The sequence below is a fragment of the Amphibalanus amphitrite genome, unplaced genomic scaffold (genome assembly GCF_019059575.1).
Source record: "Amphibalanus amphitrite isolate SeventyFive unplaced genomic scaffold, NRLGWU_Aamphi_draft 001246F_arrow, whole genome shotgun sequence".
In the NCBI taxonomy this organism is placed as follows: Eukaryota; Metazoa; Arthropoda; class Thecostraca; order Balanomorpha; family Balanidae; genus Amphibalanus; species Amphibalanus amphitrite.
In genome coordinates this window covers 148,789-172,651 of record NW_024882739.1, presented here as the reverse complement: position 1 = coordinate 172,651, position 23,863 = coordinate 148,789, and the positions used below count along the sequence as shown (strand labels likewise).

Sequence of the window (23,863 nt, the reverse complement as noted above, 5' to 3'; positions counted from 1 at the left end):
CCTCCCCCCTCCACTGAATCTGAATGTGCACTCAAGGTCATCGATATTCGCAGTGCGCATGCGCGCAGCGAATGTGAATGTGCATTCAAGGTCATCGATATTCGCAGCGCGCATGCGCGCCGCCAACCTGAATGTCGATCAAACTGATCGATATTCGGAACGCGAATGTGAATGTGCATTCAAGGTCATCGATATTCGCAGTGCGCATGCGCGCCGCCAATGTGAATGTCGATGAAACTGATCGATATTCGGAACGAATGTGAATGTGCATTCAAGGTCATCGATATTGGCAGTGCGCATGCGCGCCGCGAATATCGATGAAAATGATCGATATTCGGGACGAATCTGAATATCGATGAAAATGATCGATATTCGGAACGAATCTGAATGTGAATCTGAATGTGAATATGATGTAACTATACGCGCATCCCCTGTGGCCTGTGTTGATAAACGCAATTAACGATTTGGCGCTATTGCTACATTCATAGCGCTAGCCTACGCTCTTTTGACATGAAATTTGATGACGTATTAATAAGATTTCCTTTTATATTGTTAAAATTTATGTCTTAATATCTTTTTAGCTATCAAAATCTATCAAAATCATTTACAAAAAAATGTACAAAAATTGATAAAAACATGAGTAAGTGTACTTTAGGGAATTATTTTATTTTAACATCATTACTACGATATAATACGATGGGATCAGGATACGTTTACTACATAATGTATGAAGTTGTAGAGGAAGCACCGGTCCAGAAATATTTTTTGTATGATAAATGGCATTTTATTGTGCTTTTTTTCCGCCGTTTGCGGGTTTTGACCAACATGGAAGTGGACAAATAACTATAAGACATATTGTGGACTTTGTTTAGCCACAGTTGCATATTTCACTGTCGCTTCAAACAGCATAGTAGTTTGTGAATGTATTAGTGACCAAATAGGGCAATTTATTTTATTTTTGTCCGCAGGTTAACCTACCTTCAATATCCTGGAAGGGTCAAACTGACTTTAAGTCTCTACGATGGCAGAATATGCTCTAAACATTGGGTGAGTACCTATATCTGCTGTTATTCATGTAAAGTAACTTGACGACAGCAAAATTTGTCTTTCATTATTGAATAGTGATCCGTCATTGATGCGTCTATCAACAAGTGGTGTATTTATTCATATTTCCCCATGCATGCATGCATGTGGATATGCAAACTTCAGTAATGGACTTAATAGAAAAAATGATGTTTTGGTAATTCCCACATTCAACCTTACATAATTGCCACCTTCCTACCTGACTAACCCCATAACAGTTCCCTGGCCCACTACTCCTGATTTTTCTCTCCTTGACTTCTTCTCTGCCCCAGTATTTTGGCTACCTTTATGCTTCATATTGTCAGAACACTCCCATCCTTGCTGTAGTTACTGACATCCCTGGGTACCCTTTCTTACCTAACAACACTGATGTACAACCCTATCCTCATAAATTGCATCGATTCCAGCAACTTATCTTGTTTTTTTCTATCATCTTTTGGCAATCATATATTTAAATAATCCCTAAATAAGCCCCTGAACCCTCAAACCCCTGATCTCTCTAAACATGGCCCTAGAGGAAATCCCTCAAAATCCGGACTGATGCTGATCCATTCAAACCCATCCTACTGAAGCCTCCAAACCAGGGATGCGGAGCCGGAGCCGGAGCCGTCGGAGCCGGCACATTTTGATCGGAGCCGCAGCCGGAGCCGATTTTTTCTCCGAAGCCAGAGCCGGAGCTGTCTGAAATTTCCACCGCTCTGCATCCCTGCGCATAGGAGATGTGCTGAGTCGGAGCCGGAGCCGGAGCCGCCATGACATTTCACCCGGAGCCGGAGCCGGAGCTGGAGTCGATTTTTTCTCCGGAGCTCCGGAGCCGGAGCCGTCTGAACTTTTCACGACTCCACATCCCTGCAGTCCAAACCCTTCCTCATCCCTCTAGGCTTATCAGATCCTCAAAGTTTCTCCGGATCCCCGTCAACATAAGACTAACCCTCTCTGGCCTTTCAGGTGTAGGGCCAATATGATTCATTTGGACAACATAAATCATTCCCAACCACTACTGATTTCTGTTGGCCCCTTCAGACCCATTGCTGACCCCCACCCTCCGCGAGCAGGGACGGCCCCCGGCCCGAGGATGTGGCCATCATCCGCGAGCTGTACCAGGGGAACCAGGACCAGGAGCGGTTCGAGGTGGAGCTGGAGCGTGCCCTGGACGCCCGCTGCCACACCATCATCATCGAGCCCGCCCGGCTGGGCGACGAGACCGCCAGGTCAGTTAGAGAGAGGCCCACAGTCTTAGAGCTCTGTATGTGCTGGGCGACGAGACCACCAGGTTAGCGAGGGAGAGGGATGTGGTTTTAGAGCTCTGCATATTGTACTGGGGGACGACACCGCCAGGTTAGTTGAAGGGGCAGGGTGTAGATGAGTGGGGAGGGGGAGAGATGTGGATCAAGAGTCCGTGCCGTTAGTTTTTATTGTTGTGATTGATTTGCGTAATTATTAGCGTCAATGGTGATCACACAAAGAATCGTTTGGGATACAAGTTATTTTAAAAAGTTTGTTGCTAGTTACGATGATGGACAAAATTGAAATAAACAACATTTTTGTCGTCTTAAAAATTCGTTTATTTTTTAAAATTTGTCGCTGTCTTTCAGGTGGATAAACGTGGGAAACTTCCTCCACAAGACGGCGGTGCTGTCGGGCATGGGGGCTGTCCTCTCAGGTGAGTACCGACTCGTCAAAGTACGGATCTTATCGTCGTAAATGACGGCATTTATTCACCAGCTGCTTAATGTCTCATGACGCCTCATTTCGAAATACACCTCCTCAAGGTGCCTTGACCCATGGTCGATGCCCGTCACGCGCTAGCAGTCGTTTGCTAAGAACACTCTGCCCCCGGTCACAGGCGCGATCTGGACAGAGCGTCCGGTGGTCTCTGTGCCCTGCGCCGGTCTGTCGCTCTTCTGTACGGCCCTGTACACCATCAGCTGGCAGTTTGACCCCTGCTGCAAGTACCAGGTCGAACACGACGCCAGCAAGCTGCTCAAGTGAGTCACGAGGGCGGTGCTCGGCGCCGAGACAGTTGGGGTTATTTGTGTTGCCTGGGTGAGGCGAGGGTTTTCGATCGGTAACGTTCCAGCCGAAGAAGTCCTTTTGGTCGCAATGTATTGTTGTGATTGGATTCAAAACGTTTATAAATCGAAGTCTTGTTGTAATCTACCGTCCATAGTGTCTAACGTCTAACATCCATTATCAGAATCAATTCATAAATCTAATCTAATCTAATCGTGATAAAACACTTGAGTTCTGGGGTCCAACTGTCCTGTATTTCGACATCCCGGTTAACCATCAAAACATCGGTATTGGTCGCGTGAGGATGATGCGAGGGAGCTCCGCATTTCACAACATCCTCCCCCCGCGAAAGTGCGCCAGCACGCGCTTCTGTTGTTCCGGTCTCTGTGACCCTGGAAGTCAGGTTGCTTCCAGGGGGTACAGTCTCTGGACTGGCCGCGCGAGCTCACCACCAGCTGTTCGCACTGTCGCAGACCGGGTCAAACCGTCCCGTCCCTGGTGCAGCTGGGTGATTTTGCCCATCTGCCAGAGTGCTGGTGATGTCTTCGTGTTATCACCGATCAAGACCATGTCCCCCACCTTGGGCTGATCATTTGGCTCACGGCGCGGTACTCTCAGCTCCCTCACGTACTCTCGTGCCCACCTTTGCCAAAGGTGCTGAAGGACCTGCCGTCGGTACCTCCATCTTGCTCCCAGAGAGCGCCCAGGTTCGCCATCCGTCTCCGGGTGGTCCGTGGCGGCACGCTCCGCAGACTCATGTGACGTATCTCGCAGGAAGTCATCAGGCGAAAGAGTCCGTACGTCGTTGATGTCCTCAGTGAGCGGTGAAAGTGGTCTCGCATTTATGACACTCTCAATGCGACATAACACTGTTTGCAGCTCGGAGAACGTCATCAGGCTCTTGTACAATGTCTTCCTCAGAGCGTCTTTTGTTGTCCGCACCATTCGTTCAAAAAATCCTCCCCACCAGGGGGCTCTTGGCACGTTAAACTTCCAGGTCACGCCTAGATGGGTCAAGCGGGATGCGGCTCCTCGAGATGGCAGGTCTGCGGGATTGTCCACCCCTGGGCAATGCCTCCAGGCGTCAGGTGAGGTCAGTGCTTGGATTTCGTGGACTCTGTTCCGAACGTACGTTCCCCACCTCAGTGCATTACTTCGGATCCAGTGCAAGGTGACTGATGAGTCCGTCCAGAGGAACTCTGCTGACGGCGCGATTGGCAGGTGCTTCTTCACGAAGGTTAGGAGACGCGCTCCGATGAGCGCCGCAGTAAGTTCGAGTCTGGGAATTGATAGGCCTTGTGACGGCGCGAGTCGTGTTTTGCAGATGACCAGTGCCGTTTCCTGGACGGGTGCATCAGTACTGCTGCGAATGTACACTACTGCGGCGAGAGCGTCTTTACTGGCATCACAGAAGACATGTAACTGGAAGACTTCGTCATGTCGCCCGTAGAAGCGTGGAACCCTGAAGGCCACGAACTGCGTTAGCTCTGCAAGCCACTTTCTCCATTGGAATCGTGACTCTGACGTGATTGGTTCGTCCCAGTCCAGACCTTGTCTCCACAGGGCCCTCAGGAGCATCTTGACTCTGACAGAGAAAGCCGCCATCAAGCCAAGCGGGTCATAGAACGCAGCGGCGATCTTCAGGATGGTCCGCTTGGTCTCCGGCAACGCCGCAGCGTACTCTGCCAGTGTGCGTGTGCACATCTCCAGAACGTCTGAAGCCGGCTGCCAGGTCACCCCCAGTACCTTCCGGTCAGTTTCCCCACAATCACCGATATTCCTTTCAGCCGTTTCACCCGAGGCACTCCTGTCCCACTTTGTCATGACCATCCCTGCATCAAGGAAGATATACTGTGTCCGAGCTTTGACCTCCTCCGCCTCCTCTTCCGTGTCGACACTAGTGATAAGGTCATCACAGTATATGTCTCGCTTCAGCAATGTCACCAGCTCGGGGTCGGACTGTTCGTAGAGCTTCAGGTGATGCCTGATGGTGGCTTGGAGGAGGAACGGGGACGCATTTACGCCAAAGATAACTCTTGTCATCCGGTACGTCGTCGGGACAGGATCGGTCGCTCTTTCCCTCCATAGGAAGCGCGTGACGTCCCGCTCAGCTGGATGCAGTGCCACTTGCAGGAATGCCTTCTCGAGGTCAGCTACGAGACCCACTCGTCTGAACCGGAAGCGAATGAGAAGGCCGGTGAGATCGGCTATCAGGTTGGGTCCAGCATTGATATGATCGTTCAGGGCACTTGGTTGTCCAGCTGCAGCATCGAAAACTACCCGCACTTTGCTCTTTTTGTAGACAGCTTGATGAGCCAAAATATGCACTGGCCCGTCGGGTACGGTTGGCGCCTTCTCCGCGTGATCGTCATCCAAGTAGTTTTGGATTGCGTTATCATACTCGTTCAGCCGTCCTTTCTTCTTAAGTGACCTTTCACAGGCATTTAGCCTCGTACTCGCGAGTATTTCATTCGTCGGGACGGAGGCTCTCATCCCTTCCTTCCAAGGCCAACAGACTTGATACCTTCCGTTTGGTAGGCGCTCCAGCGTCTCTTCAAAAGAGCGTTTAACTTCATCGTCGCAGCGAATGCGGTCCTTTCCACCATCGGCTTCCTCGGTACTAATTCCTACCTTCTCCAGGCTCCAGAGGTCTTGTAAGAGGTCTTCGGCCTTCTCCGCTCTGATGAAGTTGGAAGTCGCTGCCTGAGTTGCTTTCCCAGAGCCGGAGGGACCGGAGATGATCCAGCCGAATCGCGAGCCCAGCGCGATGGGCCCGGCAGTTCCGATCTTCATGCGGCCGTCGATCACTTCCCGCATGTAGTCCTGTCCAATCAGTACGGAGATGGTGTGATCTTCGCCTTCCAGTGTCACCGGTTCAGCCAGCTGCAGTCCTTTCAAGTGAGCGTGACGTCTGATCGCCGGCTCCGCTCTCGGTGGTGAGCTGCAGATCGTCGGCACGACATAGGCTGTGATCGCCAGAGGTGGGGTTCCGTCACAGAGGCCTTTTAGTGATATCTGCACCTTCCTCATCTTTTGCTTCGTCTGCCCACCTCCGAATGACTGCACGTTCATGTCGTCGAGGGCCAGCTGCTGGCAGTGAAGCTGGTCGGCCACGGCGGATGTCACAAACGACTGGTTACTACCGGTGTCCAGCATTACCCTTACTACTTTTCGGTCCGCTTCGCCCATTGCATACACCCGCGCCGTCTGCATTAGAATGACCCCATTGCCTCCAGCGCTCGCTCCGCTAGCGCTTGCGGCTATTACCGTCGGGTTCGAGGACGGCTCTGTCGCTGATGTCTCGAGTTGTGCTGTGTTGACCGTCCGAGATGCGGATCGTTCGCACAACAACGAGTGGTGGGGGCCCGAGCACCGCTCGCACCTGGGTCTGTTGGCGGGGCATTCCGCTGCGCGGTGCCGGGGTTCTAAGCACCAAAAACATGCGCCGGCTCGAATCAGACGATCTCGCCGGTCAGTTATGGTCATATGCTTAGCTTTCCGACATTTGCTCGTGGCATGTTGGTACTCGCAGAACAGGCATGTCTGACCAAGAGATCCAGAACTGGTCGCAAGGGCGGTGGCTGATGCTATATTTTTGCCGACTGATCGTCTTAACATAGACTCCAAGGTTTTACCGTGCGCGACTAAGTATTGCGCCGCATGTTCGACTAAGTCAGCGGACACCTTGCATCCTTTCTCCTTGAGATAGACTTCCAAGGAGTCCGGGCAGCTTTCCAGGAACTGTTCAGTCACGATGAGATCGAAGAGACCTTCGTACGAAGCATCAGTTCCCGACAGCTCGATCCACCTGGCCAAGTATGACTCAAGACGAGACAAAAATTGACTTGGGCTCTCGTCTGTCTCTGGTAAGATATTTCTCAGTTTCAGGCGGTAACCCTCTGATGTTAGCCCATACCGCTCGAGCAAGGCTGCCTTTAAATCCTCATACCGCTCCGCTTGTTCTTCTGAAAGCCGGGAATATGTTTCTAGAGCCTTTCCTGTGAGGAGGGCACTAAGGTGCCCTGCCCATTGGTGCTCCGGCCAATCATTGAGCCGGGCGTGGCGCTCGAATCTCTTGATGTAGGCATCCATTTTGTCTTTTTCTTCGTCGAACGTGGGCATTTTGGGACCCGTAACAGTGCCCCGTCTCGGCCTCTCCGTGTCCGCCGAGGTTTCCGACGGGGCGCGTAATCTTGCTAGCTCCAGTTCATGTTTTCGTTCCTTTTCGCGTTCTTCCCTATCTCTTTCCTTGGCTTTTTCTTCTCTCTCTTCCTTTTCTCTCTCTCTTTCCTTTTCTCTCTCTTCCTTTTCCTTTTCCCTCTCTCTTTCCAGTCTTCTCTCCTCTCTTTCTAGTTGTTTGCATGCGAAAGTCAACGCTGCTTCGCCTGTCAATCCATGTCTAGCTGCGACTTCAATGTAAGCTTCCATTTCGCTAGTCCTGACCTGAGTCCTGTCACGGTCACCAGATGTTGTGATTGGATTCAAAACGTTTATAAATCGAAGTCTTGTTGTAATCTACCGTCCATAGTGTCTAACGTCTAACATCCATTATCAGAATCAATTCATAAATCTAATCTAATCTAATCGTGATAAAACACTTGAGTTCTGGGGTCCAACTGTCCTGTATTTCGACATCCCGGTTAACCATCAAAACATCGGTATTGGTCGCGTGAGGATGATGCGAGGGAGCTCCGCATTTCACAACAGTATTTTAACCACGCTAAATTTCGATCTCATGTGTTGGGAGGACCACAGTCAAAATTTTTAATATTCGAAAATTGCAGGGTGTAGTGCAAAGTTTAGCATCAATGCTGCCAATTTTTCCTGTCCGCTATGAACTATCTTTCCACTTCCTGAGTCTTTCTGTCTAAATACTAACAAAACTCCCTCCCCGTCCCGCAGGCTGCCTCTGCACTCTCTGAGCTCCGGCTCCCCAGTGGTACTGGTCCGACGGGACGACTCCAGTCGGAAGCTGCTCCACTGTACCGTCACGGCGCTGGCGGTCACCTTCTGTGTGTGGAGGATGCGGCAAAGCTGAGAGTACCCCCCACGCTACCACCCCCGCCGCCGCCCGGACGCCCTCGCTAGGATGGCGTCGTTCGGAACGCCTCTGCGTCACCACAAGAGAGGGATGGCACTGGCACCAGTCGTTGCTGTTGCTTCTAAATACTACGGTTGGTACGTGCAGTAGTGTGGGACAAGGCTAGTGCCGTGCCGTGGATGGCGGGCGGTGCTGTGTTAGGCACAGGACAACAGGTAAAGAGGTGTGTTGAAGAAATGAAAACGGCAATGAGATGGTAAGACACCAGTGTGAAGGCACCTGTGACCGATATTTTGAAGTCCCGGAAACCCGAGAGATGAAGGGGGTTTGACGGACATCTTGAGTCAGTTGTTAAGTACGGGGCTGCTGCGTGGGATAGAAGACCCGTAAAAGCCATGAAGTGCCGGGTCCAATAGAAGACCGGCAAGACATGACCAGTTTGGAGGTCTGTAGTGAAAGGATAGTTCCAAGACTGTGTTGAACATGCGGACAACGGAGCTGTTCGTTTCACTTTGTCCAGACAGTGAACGGACAGTGAAAAGCTACGTTACATGTTCGTAGCGTTACGTACCGCTTTGTTTGGACGAAAGTGTGTGGGTTTTCTTCCAGTGATTGATGTGTGTTGGCTTATGAGGTAGTGTTTGCGAATCCATGCTGATTTGGATGTTTGCGGCATTAACACGGTTAAGAGACAGCACCTACCTTGTTGAGAACTTGATAAGTGAAATTTTACAGTCAAGTTAAAAAAATCCGTAAGTGAGACCTACAGTCATATTACTTCAATTTCTGGAATGTGCTTCTTTCTGAAAGTTCGAACCAGACAGCGTTTGACTGACGGATATCCAGTCCTTTCACGTCGTGAATGTTCCAAAACTTACGGCCAATGCCGCTCATAGCGCTGTGCAGCGAAGCGATGCTTGTGTGGTCCATGGTATGTCGATTGTATGTGACTCGGAGTTGATGAGTCGCGTTGCGCCGGAGTTGGTGAGTTGAGTTGTGCCTCTGAGAGTGCTGTGAGTCGTGCACGCAGGCGCTGTGAGTTTTGGGTGATGTGAGTCGCTATCAGCTCTCGTCAGCTCATGTTGTGAGTTGCATGAACTGTGACTGTAAATGAATCGTTTTCTCGCTTACTGTCTCGGCTTCTTCCCGTCCTCTTCAACTTTCTTTGGTCATATTCACATTGCGTGGCCAACACATACATATCTACCCATGTAAAAATTGTATCCATCAGGCTCGACTTTAATGCTGTTTGATGGCAATTTTACCAGGTACCAATGATTCCTCCCTAAACTAGGCCTACGAATTTCGATATTCCGGCATATCCTAACACCATTTCCATCCGGTGTATTTCTCTTTGTGTGTCGTGTGTCGTTACAGGTTTGCAAGTGTGTGATAAAAGTGATCACTATCAGTCGATCAGTGCTTGAATGACCGATTGTCGTGTCAATATGCCCCATGTCAAACCAGTAGCGTAAGTGTCAATGCTTCCTTGCCCTCCAGTTTATCGAATGAACTGGATTTGGTGACACTCGTGTGGGAATGTGTGCTCTGCTTGGCGCATTCGATGAATGTCAGTCATTCCGTCTTGTCAATATTGTGTGCCTCTAGTGCAGCTTCAACCCAAGCAACCTGTGCACAACTGTACGTAATGCAAGTGAAGGCAGCGATGGCAGTCGTGTAACCCGTGACGTCATCCAGCTTGTGATGACGTCATCTGGAGTTCACAGCCACATCGACATCCACACAGAGAAACCGGTGGTCGGTTTAGGCATTGAACTATGCGAAGTTGTGCTTCATTGGCCCAATCATATGGCCAGCTGCAATAAGAGTGAACTAGCCAATCGAGCCGAATGTGCAGGGAAGGGGAGGGCGCAAACTGCGAGGCCATCTCGTCGGCTAGATGCTAGATGACCTGCGGTTGTTGATGTCACAAGCGACTGATGTGCTCTTCCACTAGTGATATTAGATGCTGTAAGGTGATGATAGGACTGATTGACACCTAAGATTGTGACTGATTGTTAACGTGTCTGAGACTTATCGTGACTAGGACTGTGACATGGCAGTGACTGATTTCACCGTGACTGGACTGACCGTGACATATTAGCTTAGACTGTGACTGAGAAGCCGCCAGTCCACACTGTCCATGACTGACATTACGACTTAGCTTACCAGTAATGTCCATTCTCTGAAAGTGACTGTGGACGACAGAAAGGACCACCACTATGACAATACCGTGTGGGAGACGTTATATCAGCCCAGAACTCCAGCTAGAACAGAAATGTCCCACGCATCGCGACGACGTGGTGCCTGGTGGAATTGCCTGCGGTGCAGCGACGGCCCCAGACTGACTTTTCGCTGCTTTTGACGCGTTTGTGTTCTACATCGTCCATCGAAATGACGTTTGGAGACTGAGCTGCGAAGTGTTGCGCACGTTTTCTCGCCTGCAAACGGCGATCTACAGCAGTCAGACTGTCAGTATGACGTGTTCGCGAATGGTCCAGGAGGACAAGTCCTTTGGCCAGGCACAAACTGCTAATGGAACTGTTGTGTTGGGTTTTGGAACCCAGTGAAGAGCGTGTCAGACGTGGTAATAAACTTGTTCATTCAGTGAACGTCTCTGCGCAATGTAAAGGCAACACAGTCGAAAGGCAAAGCAAAGATGACGGGTGGATAGGGGAGGGATAGAAGTGGAAAAGGCCCCTTCGCATGGACTGGTTGGTCACTGGCAAGGGCAGCCGGGATTCGCGCACTCAAGTAGGTACAGAATTGGATATCAATATATGTCTAGCGACTAACTCGAGGACAATACAAAAGATAAACAGCTCCAACGAGTAGGGAACAGCTGTAAAGGCAGCTCGCAAAACTGGAAGTGTTACATATCCACAGGCCAAGCAGTAGGCTAACAGTGTCACTTCAGCCAGATGTGTTGAATGTATTGTACCTTCATCCGTCACATTTTGTGCCAACCACGGCAAAACTCAACGACAGCCATCGATAAAGCTTTCTTGTCTATCGCATTATGCTGGTCTAAATGGAAAATGCAGGCTGCCATGGCAACGGCACCGCAATTACTTAGCGGCGCCTTCAAGTGAGAGATAGCGCAAGATCTATCTAATCACCGCCTTGCTAGCATCTATCCAGCTAGCCTCTTCTAGATTCAAGTAAAAACAACAGTCAAGCACTCACTTGGTACTAAAACTGCTGCGTCAACGTGCAAAACACGCACAAACAACAAACCGGAATGAATCAATTGCAAAAACCAAGGCTACGGCGGCGGCTCGCGAGCGACGTCACAGCACACCAACCATCGCGATTTGGCGACAATATCACAGCTGTGGTGCAGTCACCCTAATGTGACACCATGGCATCATGATGTCATGTCACTGATGTCACATTATGACAAAGACCGTTATGTCATGATCCTGACATAGCGTAACATCTTCAGATTCGGAAACAAAACCCCTCCCCCTGTAAAATTGATGCTTGTTCTACAAAAGTAACACCACTCACAACCGTGATATTATGAAAAACGTGAACGGGTGCCACTCCAGTGACGTCATCAGACTCCGGTGACGTCATCTCACTGCGGTGACGGGTTCTGATGAGATGTTCAGCTGTTGCCTTTGGTGAGCCGACAGTGCAGCTGCCGCCCCCAGAATAACTCCAGATCGAACGGCTTGAAATCTGAAACAACCGAGCCAATAAAGTCAGTGACAGTAACTATACGAATATGATCCGGTGCCGTAAAAATAGCCGGTGACGTCATTAATAAGCCTCAGGTTGCTGCATAGAAACGAGCGACTGCGCGATTACATGATCGTTATCTATGGAACTTGGTCGCAGTTGCCGTCAAACAATACCAGGAAAATTGACATGTTACCATTGTTCTGTCAAAGAATCAATTAGCCTGAAAGGTTCAGTGGTCAGTCGTGGATCCAATATCTGTAGCAGAGATGCCAACCAAGCAACAGATGACACTAGAATACGTCAGACTCTCCGCGGCGAGGGCATCAACCTGGGTAAATCACGGGCAGCCGGCCATGACATCGGCACAACCCTCTTTGTTTGTTTGTTGTTTGTTTGTTTGTTTATTTGCTTGGGGTGGGGGGGGGGGGGGAGCAGAAGCTCGTTGACGGCGAGCCATTCTGAGCCCATTCAGTACAGCCTGGTTTTTCAGGTTGTACTGAAATATATAGCCATTACACACATTTAAGGTCTCTAGAAGCTAAGCTGATGCCAATATGACCGGCTGTATCAGTAGAAACATTACCTTGTAACGCCGGGTGTTTCGCCGGCTCCTGATAGTACAGTGAGGAGACATCTGAAACAAAGACAAGTAAACTTACGTGATATCGAGCAATGGCGAGATGGGACAATGCAAATATAAGTGAACAATTCATGGTGGACAATTAAATACGTATGGGACAAAAAAGTTAGAAATTTGTAGATGAATCATAAGAACCGCTAGCAATCAGTTCTGAGAGTTAGTTACCACGATAACGTAAAAAGGGCAAAGATAACATTGAATAAGCGATGAACCATGATCGAAATAGCTTAAAGGTAGTGTGCCAGCTTTCCTGGACCGTATGGAGTTAATGGCCCAGATAAGGAGAACCGGATTTTTAGAACTTATCTATACCTTCAAAACTCATGGAAACGTCTTAAATTCTTCAAATTTTGAGTACCCCAGTGCGAAATTCGCCCCGACGGGTTGTCGGTTGTACCCCAACCACATTTCACACCACTATGAACAATAAATGCACACACTGAAATCGCTATTACCGATAGGCTCATCCAATCAAGTTTCGATAAACCCGTTCATCATCATCTCCTGCGGTTTCGAACACGCCTGTTAGGTGGTGCGGTAGACCGCGCCCAAAGCCAGGGCCCCGGTAACGTGAGGTAGCCGAGTCGGGGCAGCGTGCGCTGACCCAAGCCGGGGCCGCGCGTCCTCCCGGTGTCATGTGATAGCCCGGGGCTGCCCGCGGGGATGCGGTAGACCGCGCCCAAAGCCGCGGCCCCGGCTTGGGTCAGCGCACGCTGCCCCGACTCGGCTACCTCACGTTACCGGGGCCCTGGCTTTGGGCGCGGCTTCTGCTCATACTTTGTGGTGCGGTGGTGGTGCGTCGGGCCGCGCGCTCTGACTTCGGCCAAGAAAAATGCGTCAGCTGATCATTGTCATTTCTGCCACTTGCGTGTGGTGAAATGGGGTCATAACTTAAGAGACGGCTTTTTCATATCAATTATTTTACATAAAATCATATTTCAAACCATAAATAATGTTCGACAGCCAAATAAAAGAAACAATACCAATACAGGCTTACAGTTTAAGGTTCGACATTGTGTTGTCTACGATTAGACAGCTGATAACTCATTCCCCTACATCGTAACTCTATAATGACCTTTGCTTATTGTCACATGTGCGCCGCATTCGCGATTGTTGCCGACGCCTGTTTGCAGGTCAGCCCACTACAGTTGTTATACATATCGAAAAACCGATAAACTTTTAGGCGAAAAAGGCACTATTCCAGGCCCATTTTTGATTTTTTTTTGCTATATTAGGTAAAAACAGAAGCTTCTTATCCTAGGAAAAATAAAATGGGAAATCATTGGAAGGTGGCACACTACCTTTAAGATAGCTACGGAATGGCAAAAGGAAAGTATTCAGAACCAGCTAAGGGATGTGATGGTTATTTCCAGAAAACCCAGTTAATATTCCTTACTGAACCCGCACAGCTCGTAATTGAAGAGAAAACTTTCGCCATTTAACAATTAGCATTCACTTTGCGTGGGTGATAACTGACAACTAACGACAAACGAAGATGAACATTCACCGTATTATACATCTGAGCGGTGCATTGGTTGGGGTTTAGGGGTGTGATGTCTGATGAAGGCAGGATCATGCAGCGCCAGCCTTCTAAGTGTGTAAATCGGGTTTTAACTTACCACCACCTCCTGACCCGGAGCTTTCACATTCCTCCTGCACTGTTCTCCATGCTGAAAAAAAAACCGGGACGGCACCGTCAGAATTCAGAAAACGGCCTCACATTCACGGGACAGAGCCGGGGACGGGAAGAGCCAGAGAGGCATTTTCACGTGGATGATATACCGACTGCACGAGATATTTTGGGACAGGGCGTCAAAACAAACACGTCTGAACATAACACACGAAGAGCGTTATGATTATTTCAACCGGAGGAATGAAACGATCTTCTATCGCCGAAAACGGTCAATGATACCAAGAAATAACCCTAAATAATAAAAGGATGTCGCATTTACCGTATCGTCCGTAACGTGAAACGAGGCGCAAAATCAGAGATGTATGACGAATGAACCCACCACTAAAATATTACATTTTTACCGCACCTCGTCATATCCCGTATTTCCACTCACTTTGGTTTAGAAACCGCACCGTCTCCATATGCTGAGGCGATAGCTGCTGCTGTTGTTGCTGTTGCTGTTGGTGATGCTGTTCGTTCCTGGCCCGCTGCTGGTGTCTCCGACCCTGCTGGTGGTGCTGCTGAGGATGCTGCCCGTGGTGCTGGTGCGGCTGGTGCTGATATTGGTGCTGATACTGATACTGGTGATACTGGTGGTGGTGTGGTGATGGGGGGTACATCGCACGGCCGGAGCTGTGGGGGGGGGGGGGGACGTCAGAAACGAGGGCCAGACAAGTTAACTATAAACACGGGGTCAGACTGAGCTACAAATGACGGGGCAAACGGAACAGACAACGAAGATGAATTATGATAGAACACGGGAAATGGGTCAGCCGGAAAATCAAGGAGGCACAGATGGGCTAGACGACTAAAACGGGAACGGGGAAGACTGATCAGACGAACGGGGCACAGATAGACGAAAAACGGATAATGCGTGATACGGTTTAGACAGGCAAGTGTACAGTCAGTCGTAGGTCCGAAACAGAGACAGGTCAGAAGGAACACAGATGGACGAAGTGAGATATGACGGGACAGACCAGACGAGATAGATAGGGAAAATCGAATCATCATCATCATCATTTATTTCGTTTGGAAGCTCCATGCACTCACGGCTTTTCAGTCCAAGTGTCATACAGTAAATAGGTAGGCACATATATAAAGCTAAAATAAACACTAAAGCTAAAAGTAAAAACCATGAAAAGCATGGGACTTAAAAAGTAAAATGCATATCGGTACAAATGACCGAAAGCTACGCGCACAGTGACTAGTCACCATTGAATAATCGTCGACAACGCCTGCGACAAGTGGCCGACGTGCGTGACGACCGAATGTCTGCTGGCAGCGAGTTCCAAACGTCACAGGCGCGGTAATAAAAGAACTTGCGAGCATGTTCGGTGCGGACCCTCGGCAGTTCGAGCTGCATATTCTCAGTGGCTCGAGTCTGTCTGCTCGACACGTCGCTGCGTTGTACAAACCGCTCAGAGAGGCACTTCGGTGCATGAACATTATTCAACAAGTAATGCACAGTACTGCAGTCATTCTCCGCCACCAGCCTGTCTATATGGGGCCAGCATAGCTCTGCCAACAGAGGCGTCACATGAGCCGAGCGTCGGACCCCCATGACGACCTGTGCACAGTGGTTTATCACCTTCTGAATACGGTGTCGCTGCACGACGCCACATCCCGACCACACAGACATACAGTATCGGATGTGGGGGAAAATTAACATCTCCACGATCATCTGCTTCACGTTTCGCGGCAGGCCGCGAGCGGATCTGGACAGTCCCCCTAGTGTGGCATAGCATCGGCCGATAACCGCGGTCACATGCGATTCAAAAGTCAGTCCGGAGTCGACTACCACACCGAGAATCTTGGTCGCTACAGATGGACGAATCGTCGCACTACCAAATTTAACAGTAAATTCTGTGTCGAGTCGGCGCCTTTGTGACTTTACAACAACAAGATCTGTTTTGGTGGGATTGATTTTCAAACAGTTTTGAACAAACCAGTGACTTGCGATCTCTAAAGTGCTCTCTATATCTGATTTGAGTTTTGGCATGTGCTTTGGTGATGCTCTATGCAAAAACTGAACGTCATCGGCGTACATAACAGTTTTTGTGTCCAGGTACGATGCTAGATCATTCGTGAAAATCAAAAACAGGATCGGCCCGAGCAGCGACCCCTGAATCACGCCGTGAGTGATCGGTCTCACCTCCTCACCACCCCGAACCACCTGACATCTGTCGGACAACCAGTCACGGAACCAGTGCGCGTCGATTCCATACCAGCCCAGCTTTTCCAGGAGCCGGGGATGCTGGACACTGTCAAAAGCCTTACTGGTGTCAGCGGTCGTCAGACACCCTATGAGGCCGCCATCCAGGCCTTCCATGAGAAAACTGGCCGTGTCCAGCATCGCCGACTCCGTGGATCGGCCAGGCCGGAACCCGTGCTGCGTCTCGGTCAGAATGTCGTGCGCAAGCAGGTAGGCGATGAGCTGACCGCACACAACACTCTCCGCCGAAAAACATTATTGGAGTATCGACAATTCAATAAGTATGCTCTCATAGTCAGGACTAAGTAAGAGTAAGGCGTTCAAAACGGACTGTGCCGGTGCTCGTAAACCCATCAATCACGTGGGTCGTCCCCCACGCCATGACCCAGGCAGAGGCTAGTCGAAACCACGGGCACGCAGGCTAATTACTGAAAGCGGCTCCCCAGTCAGAGGCTACGGTAATCCCAAACACGTGCGTCCCCCCCCTCCCCGAGGTTTAGTGGCATGGGACGGGAGGAGCGAAAAACCCCGACCCATGCTTCCACACTGCCCCCGGTACAGGTTGGAATGCCCATTACCATTGCCAGCGTCTCCCCATGTAAATGCAGCGAGACCGTTATTTCCGCCCGGTCAGAGGCTAATCTCCCTCCCCCCCCCCCCTCCCACCTCACCCCTACCCACCCCTACCCCAGAGGTAGGGAGGAAGGACCTCTCCAGCCTGGCGTCCCCCCCCCCCCCTTTGACCCAGCGTCCGCGGGACCGCGCCACCCAGCGGGGGGGGGGGGGTCGACCCTTCCCTGAGGAATGCCCCGGTCCAATGGTTATTTATCGGCAGTAATCTCGGCTATGGACCGTTTGACGGCGATTGACACACGCACGGGGTTACCAGCAGGACCGTTCTATGCGCACTCCCCGAGGGGGGGGGGGGGCAAAGGACAGTTCCGGGTGCCATCGTATGGGAACCGACCGACCGCCAACCATAACCCGAAGATAGTAATGATCAGGCCCATGTCACTCCACTTTTGATGACATCATAAGGGGGCCACAGGACAATTAATGGCGCGGCGCGCCACAATCGCTCCCAAGCTACTGGCCAACAGCTGCCATTTTTGAAAATATTATTTTGAAATAAAGTTTCAAGTAATGAAAATATTGTAATAAAGTTGTAACTTAAATATATACCATATCTAAAAACTTACTGAAAAATGATTTATCCATAGTAAAAATATAAGCTCGATGCGTTTTTACGTTGCTTTCCTGCTGTTGCAGAGGGTTTTTAAATCGTCTATATCTTCAAAACCGGCCATTTCTTAGCATATTGCTGCCCTTTCTTGTCGCTGGAAAATTAGTTGGGCTTTCCATTGACATCAACGGCTGAGCGGTATGTGCAGAGTGCCATCAATAATATTCAAATGAAGTCAGTCATTTTTACGTTGCAAAGGAATGGAGTACCCCTTGCGAGCATCAGGGATGACGTCACTCAGGATCTGTCTCTGATTGGTCGGCGGGGGAGTGACTGTACCTTCTATAGATGGCCTTGGTAATGATAATGAATTAATGACCCAAACGTTCCTTCAATGATTTGATGGCGAAGAATGTAATGCAATACAATTTAGTTTAATTCTTCAGGTTCTCATTTAACCAGCTCCTTCCAACTAGCTATGAAGCATCTATAAACGACCACGAGTAAATAACCATTTATCTATCGACTACTGAAAGGGCAATTCAGCAACGAAAAAGTTAATCAAGCGGTAGGTACTCGTTCCCACCTGATTTCGGGAGAAGACGGAGTTGACGACTCGGAGGATGACTTCTGTCGACTGTCGCGCCTCTGACCGGCCTGTGATACACCTTTAGAGGCAGCGCCCGCTCCTGGAAAACAACAATCACGTCACAGGTCAGGTCAGGTCAAATGTGACACGGACACGGTGAACCGGACTGCGTAATAGGCCGCTATGGAAGAGCGACTGTCTGGAATCGCGTATTCCGGCATTGCCCCGAGGAAAATCGGGTCAGGAAGCGATGGACACGGAAATGTCGCGATCCCAAATGTTACGGCGTAGAAAAGTTCTCGGGTTTGGAAGTCGTGGATCGGCGTAGATGCATCGTCGCTTTCATAGATCCCTGCAATTAACTATGTTTAAATGAGGCGGAACACAAATTGGGGGCACTGATCGTGGTGATCAGGGGTGTCGATTTTTCAAAATGGTTGGGGGTGCTCAACCCCTGCACCGGGTGAAAGATTGCAGCTTTGCCATGGGGCACAACCGTACAAGGCATGGTTGGGTATCACCATAAGGTACTGATAATCCCGGGATTTCCACTAATATTTCCCAAAGGTTAAATGTTCTTCAAAATCATTCTGCTCGTCCTAGTACTTGGCTACCTCATTACAATAAACATCTTTCCGAAAAAAGTCGTACATTTACCGGCAGCTCGGCAGCAGCCCCGGCACCTCTGTAATAAGGTGACAGAAACCGATGATCGCGATTAGCACCGGTGCAGCAACCCCTGCGGTCCACAGGGGGCGGATATTGCGCGGGAGGCAACGGTATAGCTACGAGGCTCTGGCGTTAATCAGACGATCACAATAATCGTTGAAAAAATGACAGGTGGTCGCATTTCGATATTTATGGGTTTACGATTTTCCTCAGTGGCGTAGCCAGGTGGGCCCGTGAGGCACATGCCCCCCCCCCCCCATCAGGTTCAGGGGCCCATCGGGTTATTCGGGCCTGAGGGGCCCTGCGGCGCCAATTGGACGCTGAGGTTCCACGTTGGCTATATTTGGACTCAGAAGGGCCCCACAGGGCTCGTAAGAACACCTCATGGGCCCACAAGTACCAACATTATCTCCATAAGGGCCCCAAGCCAGCCTCTGAGGGCCACTTGCCGGCCTCTGGGGGTCTTAACCGGCCTATAGGGGGCCAGCTCTAGGAGCTGCGCACCCGCCTGTAATGGCCCCACACCCATTTCTCTGAGGGCCCCTATAACGGCGACTGTGAGGGCCCTCACCGGCGCCCCTGAGCGCCACACCGGCGTCTCTGAGGGCCCCACACCCCTAACTCTGAGGCCCTACACCAATGCCTTTAAAAACCCTACATGGGCGGTTCTGAGGGCCCTTGTCAGTTACCAGCGACCCTGACGGCCCCACACAGGTGACTCGGAGGGTCCCAGCGGCGTCTGAGCGCACCATGCCAGTCTCTGAGAACCCCACAAGGCTCCTGAAGGCACCGGTGACCTCTTGATATCTTCTTGTCGGCCTATGAAGGGTCCGTTCCGTAACAGCAGTTCTGTGATGGCCCTAAAGCAGTGTCTCAGAGAGCCCCCACAACGGCGCCTGTGAAGTGTGAGGGCCGTCACCGGCGACTGTGAAGCCCCCGCACCGGCGCCTCCAGTCCGAGGGCCCCACATTGCCATATCTGAGGGCCCCACCACTAGTGCCTCTTAAGGCCCTATATCGGCGGCTCTGAGGGCCCAACATCGTAGCTTCTGAAGGCCCCACAAGTGCGTATGTGACGGCTCCCCTGCCACCGGTGACATTTGAAGGCCCCACACCGGCGACTCTGAGGGCCCCATCGGCGTCTGAGTCCGTTCCGGTCTCTAAAGACGATCCCACAGGGTTTCTGAAGGTACCACCGGCCTCTGATGGTCCTTTGCTGGCCTCTGAGGGCCCGTCGCCGGTCTCTGGAGCCAGACATGGGCACGGATCCCAGACAACCACTCACGGAAATCGAGATGGCCATTAGATTGACGGTCTTCAAGCATGAAATTATGGTGGAAAACATGGCTAATAGAAGCCTCTCAATGAACCAACTATTTTGCATTCCTTCAGAGTTAACAATTCGGAGAAAATCCCTCAAGATCCATCTCGGATCCATGATTCGTGATCATGGATCCGAGATGGATCTTGAGGGATTTTCTCAAAACTGTAAACTCTGAGGGAATGCAAAATAGTTGGTTCGTTGGGAGACATCTATTAGCCATGTTTTCCACAATAATTCCACACTTAAAGACCACTTATCTAGTGCTCATTTTGATTTTCGTGTTTGGTCGTCTGGGATCCGTGCCCATGTCTGTCTGGAGCCCCCTGCCGGCTTGTAAAGAGTACGCGCCAGCAGCTCTAAGGGTCCGACACACGTGTACGACGGACCCACACCAGTGCCTTTGCAACTTAACGTCTTTTTTTCGCCCTTCTTCTTAAAACTAACTTTTCTTTTCTTTACATCTTTATTTCATGCCTTGTAAATTGCGTAATTGTTTTATTTTTAGTAGTGAAATACTGCAGAACAATTATTTTCCTGAAGCAGAGTTAGTGGGAGTTATTGAGGGACAAAATCATTGGGGGTGCCCGGAAAACGATTGGGGGTGCTCATTTGAGCATTGGGGGTGCTGCAGCACCCCCAAAGGTATACAAATCGACACCCATGGTGGTGATTATATAATTGTTGAGCTATTGCTAGTTCAACATTCTATTTATAACACATTTCGGTGCAATTTCCACTTCAACTTGAAGTCAGCGATCGACATGCACGGGTCCAATTCATTAGCACTCCAATAACAGATCCAATAACAATGGCCGATTCACGCCAGAATTCCAACGACGGCAGCATTGGATTCGCCGGGGGCGTGACAATATGTGGGACTGACCGGCCGTGCAAGGCCGATGTGAAAGTTTCTCGAGAGTTCTCACAATATACCACAAGCTTGCTTAACAGCGATCACAAGAGAGTTCAGTTGTCAACACAGCAGCTTATCGTTTCAAACACACATTCACCTGTCAATCACAAACACAAGAATATCAACATTAGAAAAGCAAGCAAAACACAGCGAAGCGCCCAACCCAACAGCTGTTTTCAGTGACCCAGCCGGCACTGACCTGATTTGCTCCTGGTGACCACTCGTGGCGGCCTCTTTGTGGTGGCTGCTGCGTGCATATTGCTCCGTGGGTATTGATGAACGCGCAGTGCGCAGTCAGAAGCGCGCGCACCAGCCCGACACCCCTACCTTCGAGACAACTCGCGCACGACTGACGCTATGACGTCAGGAACGCAGCCAGCAGTCAGCTGGCGCGCATCAGCTGATTGCCGCCGGTCAGCTGATAGCGGGCAGTAGTTTACAGAGGTGGCGCTAGTAAAGAGTCAAATCGCTAGGTAGATGTCGCTAAAAACTGACGAAATGCCGTTTCGCGATAGCAGGCTGGGGAGAAGGCGACTGCTGCAGAAACCTAGATATGCAGTTGTTTACGCTCGATTCAATATATTGCCTTTGGTTCAGTCTGCAGCTCCATGAAGGTTTAAGACTGGTTCCTGGCTGCCCCTGAACTGACAGTTCATCGGTCTTCCTCTCCGGCTTGCATCTCAAAGGAATCTTAGGTAGATAAGCAGCAGGCAGGGGCGGCGGATTCGGGGGGGGGGGGGCAGGGGGGCAGCTGCACCCCTGGCAAATTCGTGGGGGGGCAAAAGTATCTTTTTGCCCCCCCCCCATAATTTGTGACAAAGCCTTGACAAGAAACCATATACCTGGTTATGCTGTTCGATCATCTGAAGATGTAACCAGATGCCCATATACTTTATCATACGTTGCCTTTCTTAAATGGCAAGCGTTCGCGTTCAATTGAAGTTTTCCTCTCTTCAACCTAGTTTTGGAGACATTATAAGCGTCAGCGTGACGCAGCAGCAGCCCAGGCCTTCAGTGACCGCTTAGGTACAGGGGCGACAGATACGGAGCGGCAGAGGAGGCATCGTTCCCTAAGAAACTTTTGGAGGAGGGGCAAACGCATATTCTTGCCCCTCCATAATTTGTGCACTAAACATGAGGAAAATTTCCATAGCCAGATATTGCAGCTATGCGCTCCTACAGTTTGTCCAACGGTGCCTTTTGAATATGTGTACATGCTAACCATTTCCGCTTTATATCATTTTTTTTTGTCTTTTCAGATTCGATTTAGAGATATTTTAACTTTTAAGTGTGCAAGAGACGCAACTCATACCTTCAGCGGTCGTTTGCCGCTATTTTGTACCTACATACATAAATGCCAAATCGCAAGCGAGCGGAGACGGAAGGGCTAGCCATTCGCTTGCGGGTAGTTAGGACTAATGAGCGCTCATAATAAGCCACTCCCCTGATTTTTTTTCGAGCGCAACAGTTTCCAGCGCATAAAATGGTCAACGCCGAGGTCGTACACATTGACCACATTGACCAATGCACGGTATGGTATGACACCCAAAGGCCAGTCATCAGAGATCTGCTTTGGGCATTCGGAGGCTTGTGTGGGGCCAGTGTAAAAACTGGATGTTCACAGTTCAGTATCCGCTTTATTTCGATTTCACTATTAAAAAAGTAAATATTAATGTTGGAAACTTGTGAGGGTTAGGGCACTGATCATTAGTGGGCCCCCCTCTGTCTAAAGGCTGGCTATAGAATAAAGAGCATCAAACACGAACAGTAGCGGCGGAACACCTTCAATTAAGGGAGGGGGGCACTGCCGACTTTCGGTCCCATTCTTTCCTTGCAACGCCCATATCGCTAACGTTAAAATGCCAAAATCAAAGGGGCACGGTGCCCCGGTGCCCTCCCCGTTCCGCCGCCTATGAATACGAAAGCAAAATCTAAGGCATTTTGGAACAATGAGTATGCCCCGCAGCGTTCGATAACAACCACCTTCCAGTGGGTCAAACCAACGGGGCCCAAGTCTATAATGGCACTTAACGATAGCACTAACCTTGTCTCACTTTTCGTTGAAGTCTGTTCCGAATGGTTTCGGCCACAGACTGGCTGCACTGAGGTCGTTTGGTATGTGCAACTGTAATTAAAGCCACCTGAGGCGCCCTGACACCAGGCTGAAGCTGGGTTGGAAATGCTTCGTCTTTGCAGATACCACTGGCCGCTGATTCTCGAGTGCCTGAACCGGTAGATATCGTGGCAAGATTTGGTGTGATAAGTTGAACCTTTTACCGCAGTCAGCGCACCCTAAAGCCCTAAGAAAGAAACGCCCCACCCAGAGCTTCTGGATTCTCGTTCCAGGCCACCGTTCCTTCACCCCAGCCCGCCGCCGCGCTCCCTCACCTCAGCCCTCTGTTCCCAGCTTGACGAGCGTTTGGGCCTTATTAAGCCTTGCTGTAGGCTTCCTGTATAAACCCATCGAGACAGCCCGTCTTGGTGAGCTTATTTGGCGAACTACTGCCATTGGGGAGGGTTTCTGGCGGATCGCTGTCCCAATAGGTTTAGATGCGACCGACTGTCTCTGAATGTTTGAGCGGTCTCCTCCCGCTGTGAGCTAGTTTCAGTTGATATCTGTCTCAGAAATACTTTTTAAAGGAAGGTTAAACGGAAATCGAACGTAAAATGAACAGAGGAAATGGTAACGAGTTACCTCATTGAAGAATAGCGCTCGCCTACTTCAAAAGGGTTGGCACCGTTCTTCAACATCTGATATGCGATCGGGTTATGGCACAACTTTTCCCATTGAAGCTTTTTTTCTAATACAGCAATAAGAAAAGCGTTTCATCGTCCACT

At 50.1% G+C, this 23,863-nt stretch overlaps 2 protein-coding genes across 2 annotated transcripts; one reads left to right on the top strand and one right to left on the bottom strand.

Annotated features, from left to right (window-relative positions):
- Positions 1-721: 721 nt before the first annotated feature.
- Positions 722-10,744, top strand: LOC122371465 (transmembrane protein 11-A, mitochondrial-like). Its single transcript, XM_043347808.1, has 6 exons — positions 722-767; positions 969-1,047; positions 2,139-2,294; positions 2,679-2,746; positions 2,930-3,071; positions 7,999-10,744. The coding sequence occupies exons 2-6, from the start codon at positions 1,022-1,024 to the stop codon at positions 8,132-8,134; spliced, it is 528 nt and encodes a 175-aa protein (XP_043203743.1). The 5' UTR covers positions 722-767; positions 969-1,021; the 3' UTR covers positions 8,135-10,744.
- Positions 10,745-11,055: 311 nt separating this feature from the next.
- Positions 11,056-21,702, bottom strand: LOC122371460 (nuclear transcription factor Y subunit beta-like). The gene is made up of 6 exons (XM_043347806.1): positions 21,225-21,702; positions 18,118-18,220; positions 14,531-14,769; positions 14,084-14,134; positions 12,408-12,458; positions 11,056-11,821 (listed from the first exon to the last, which is right to left on the bottom strand). The coding sequence occupies exons 1-6, from the start codon at positions 21,280-21,282 to the stop codon at positions 11,748-11,750; spliced, it is 576 nt and encodes a 191-aa protein (XP_043203741.1). The 5' UTR covers positions 21,283-21,702; the 3' UTR covers positions 11,056-11,747.
- Between the last annotated feature and the right edge of the window lie 2,161 nt (positions 21,703-23,863).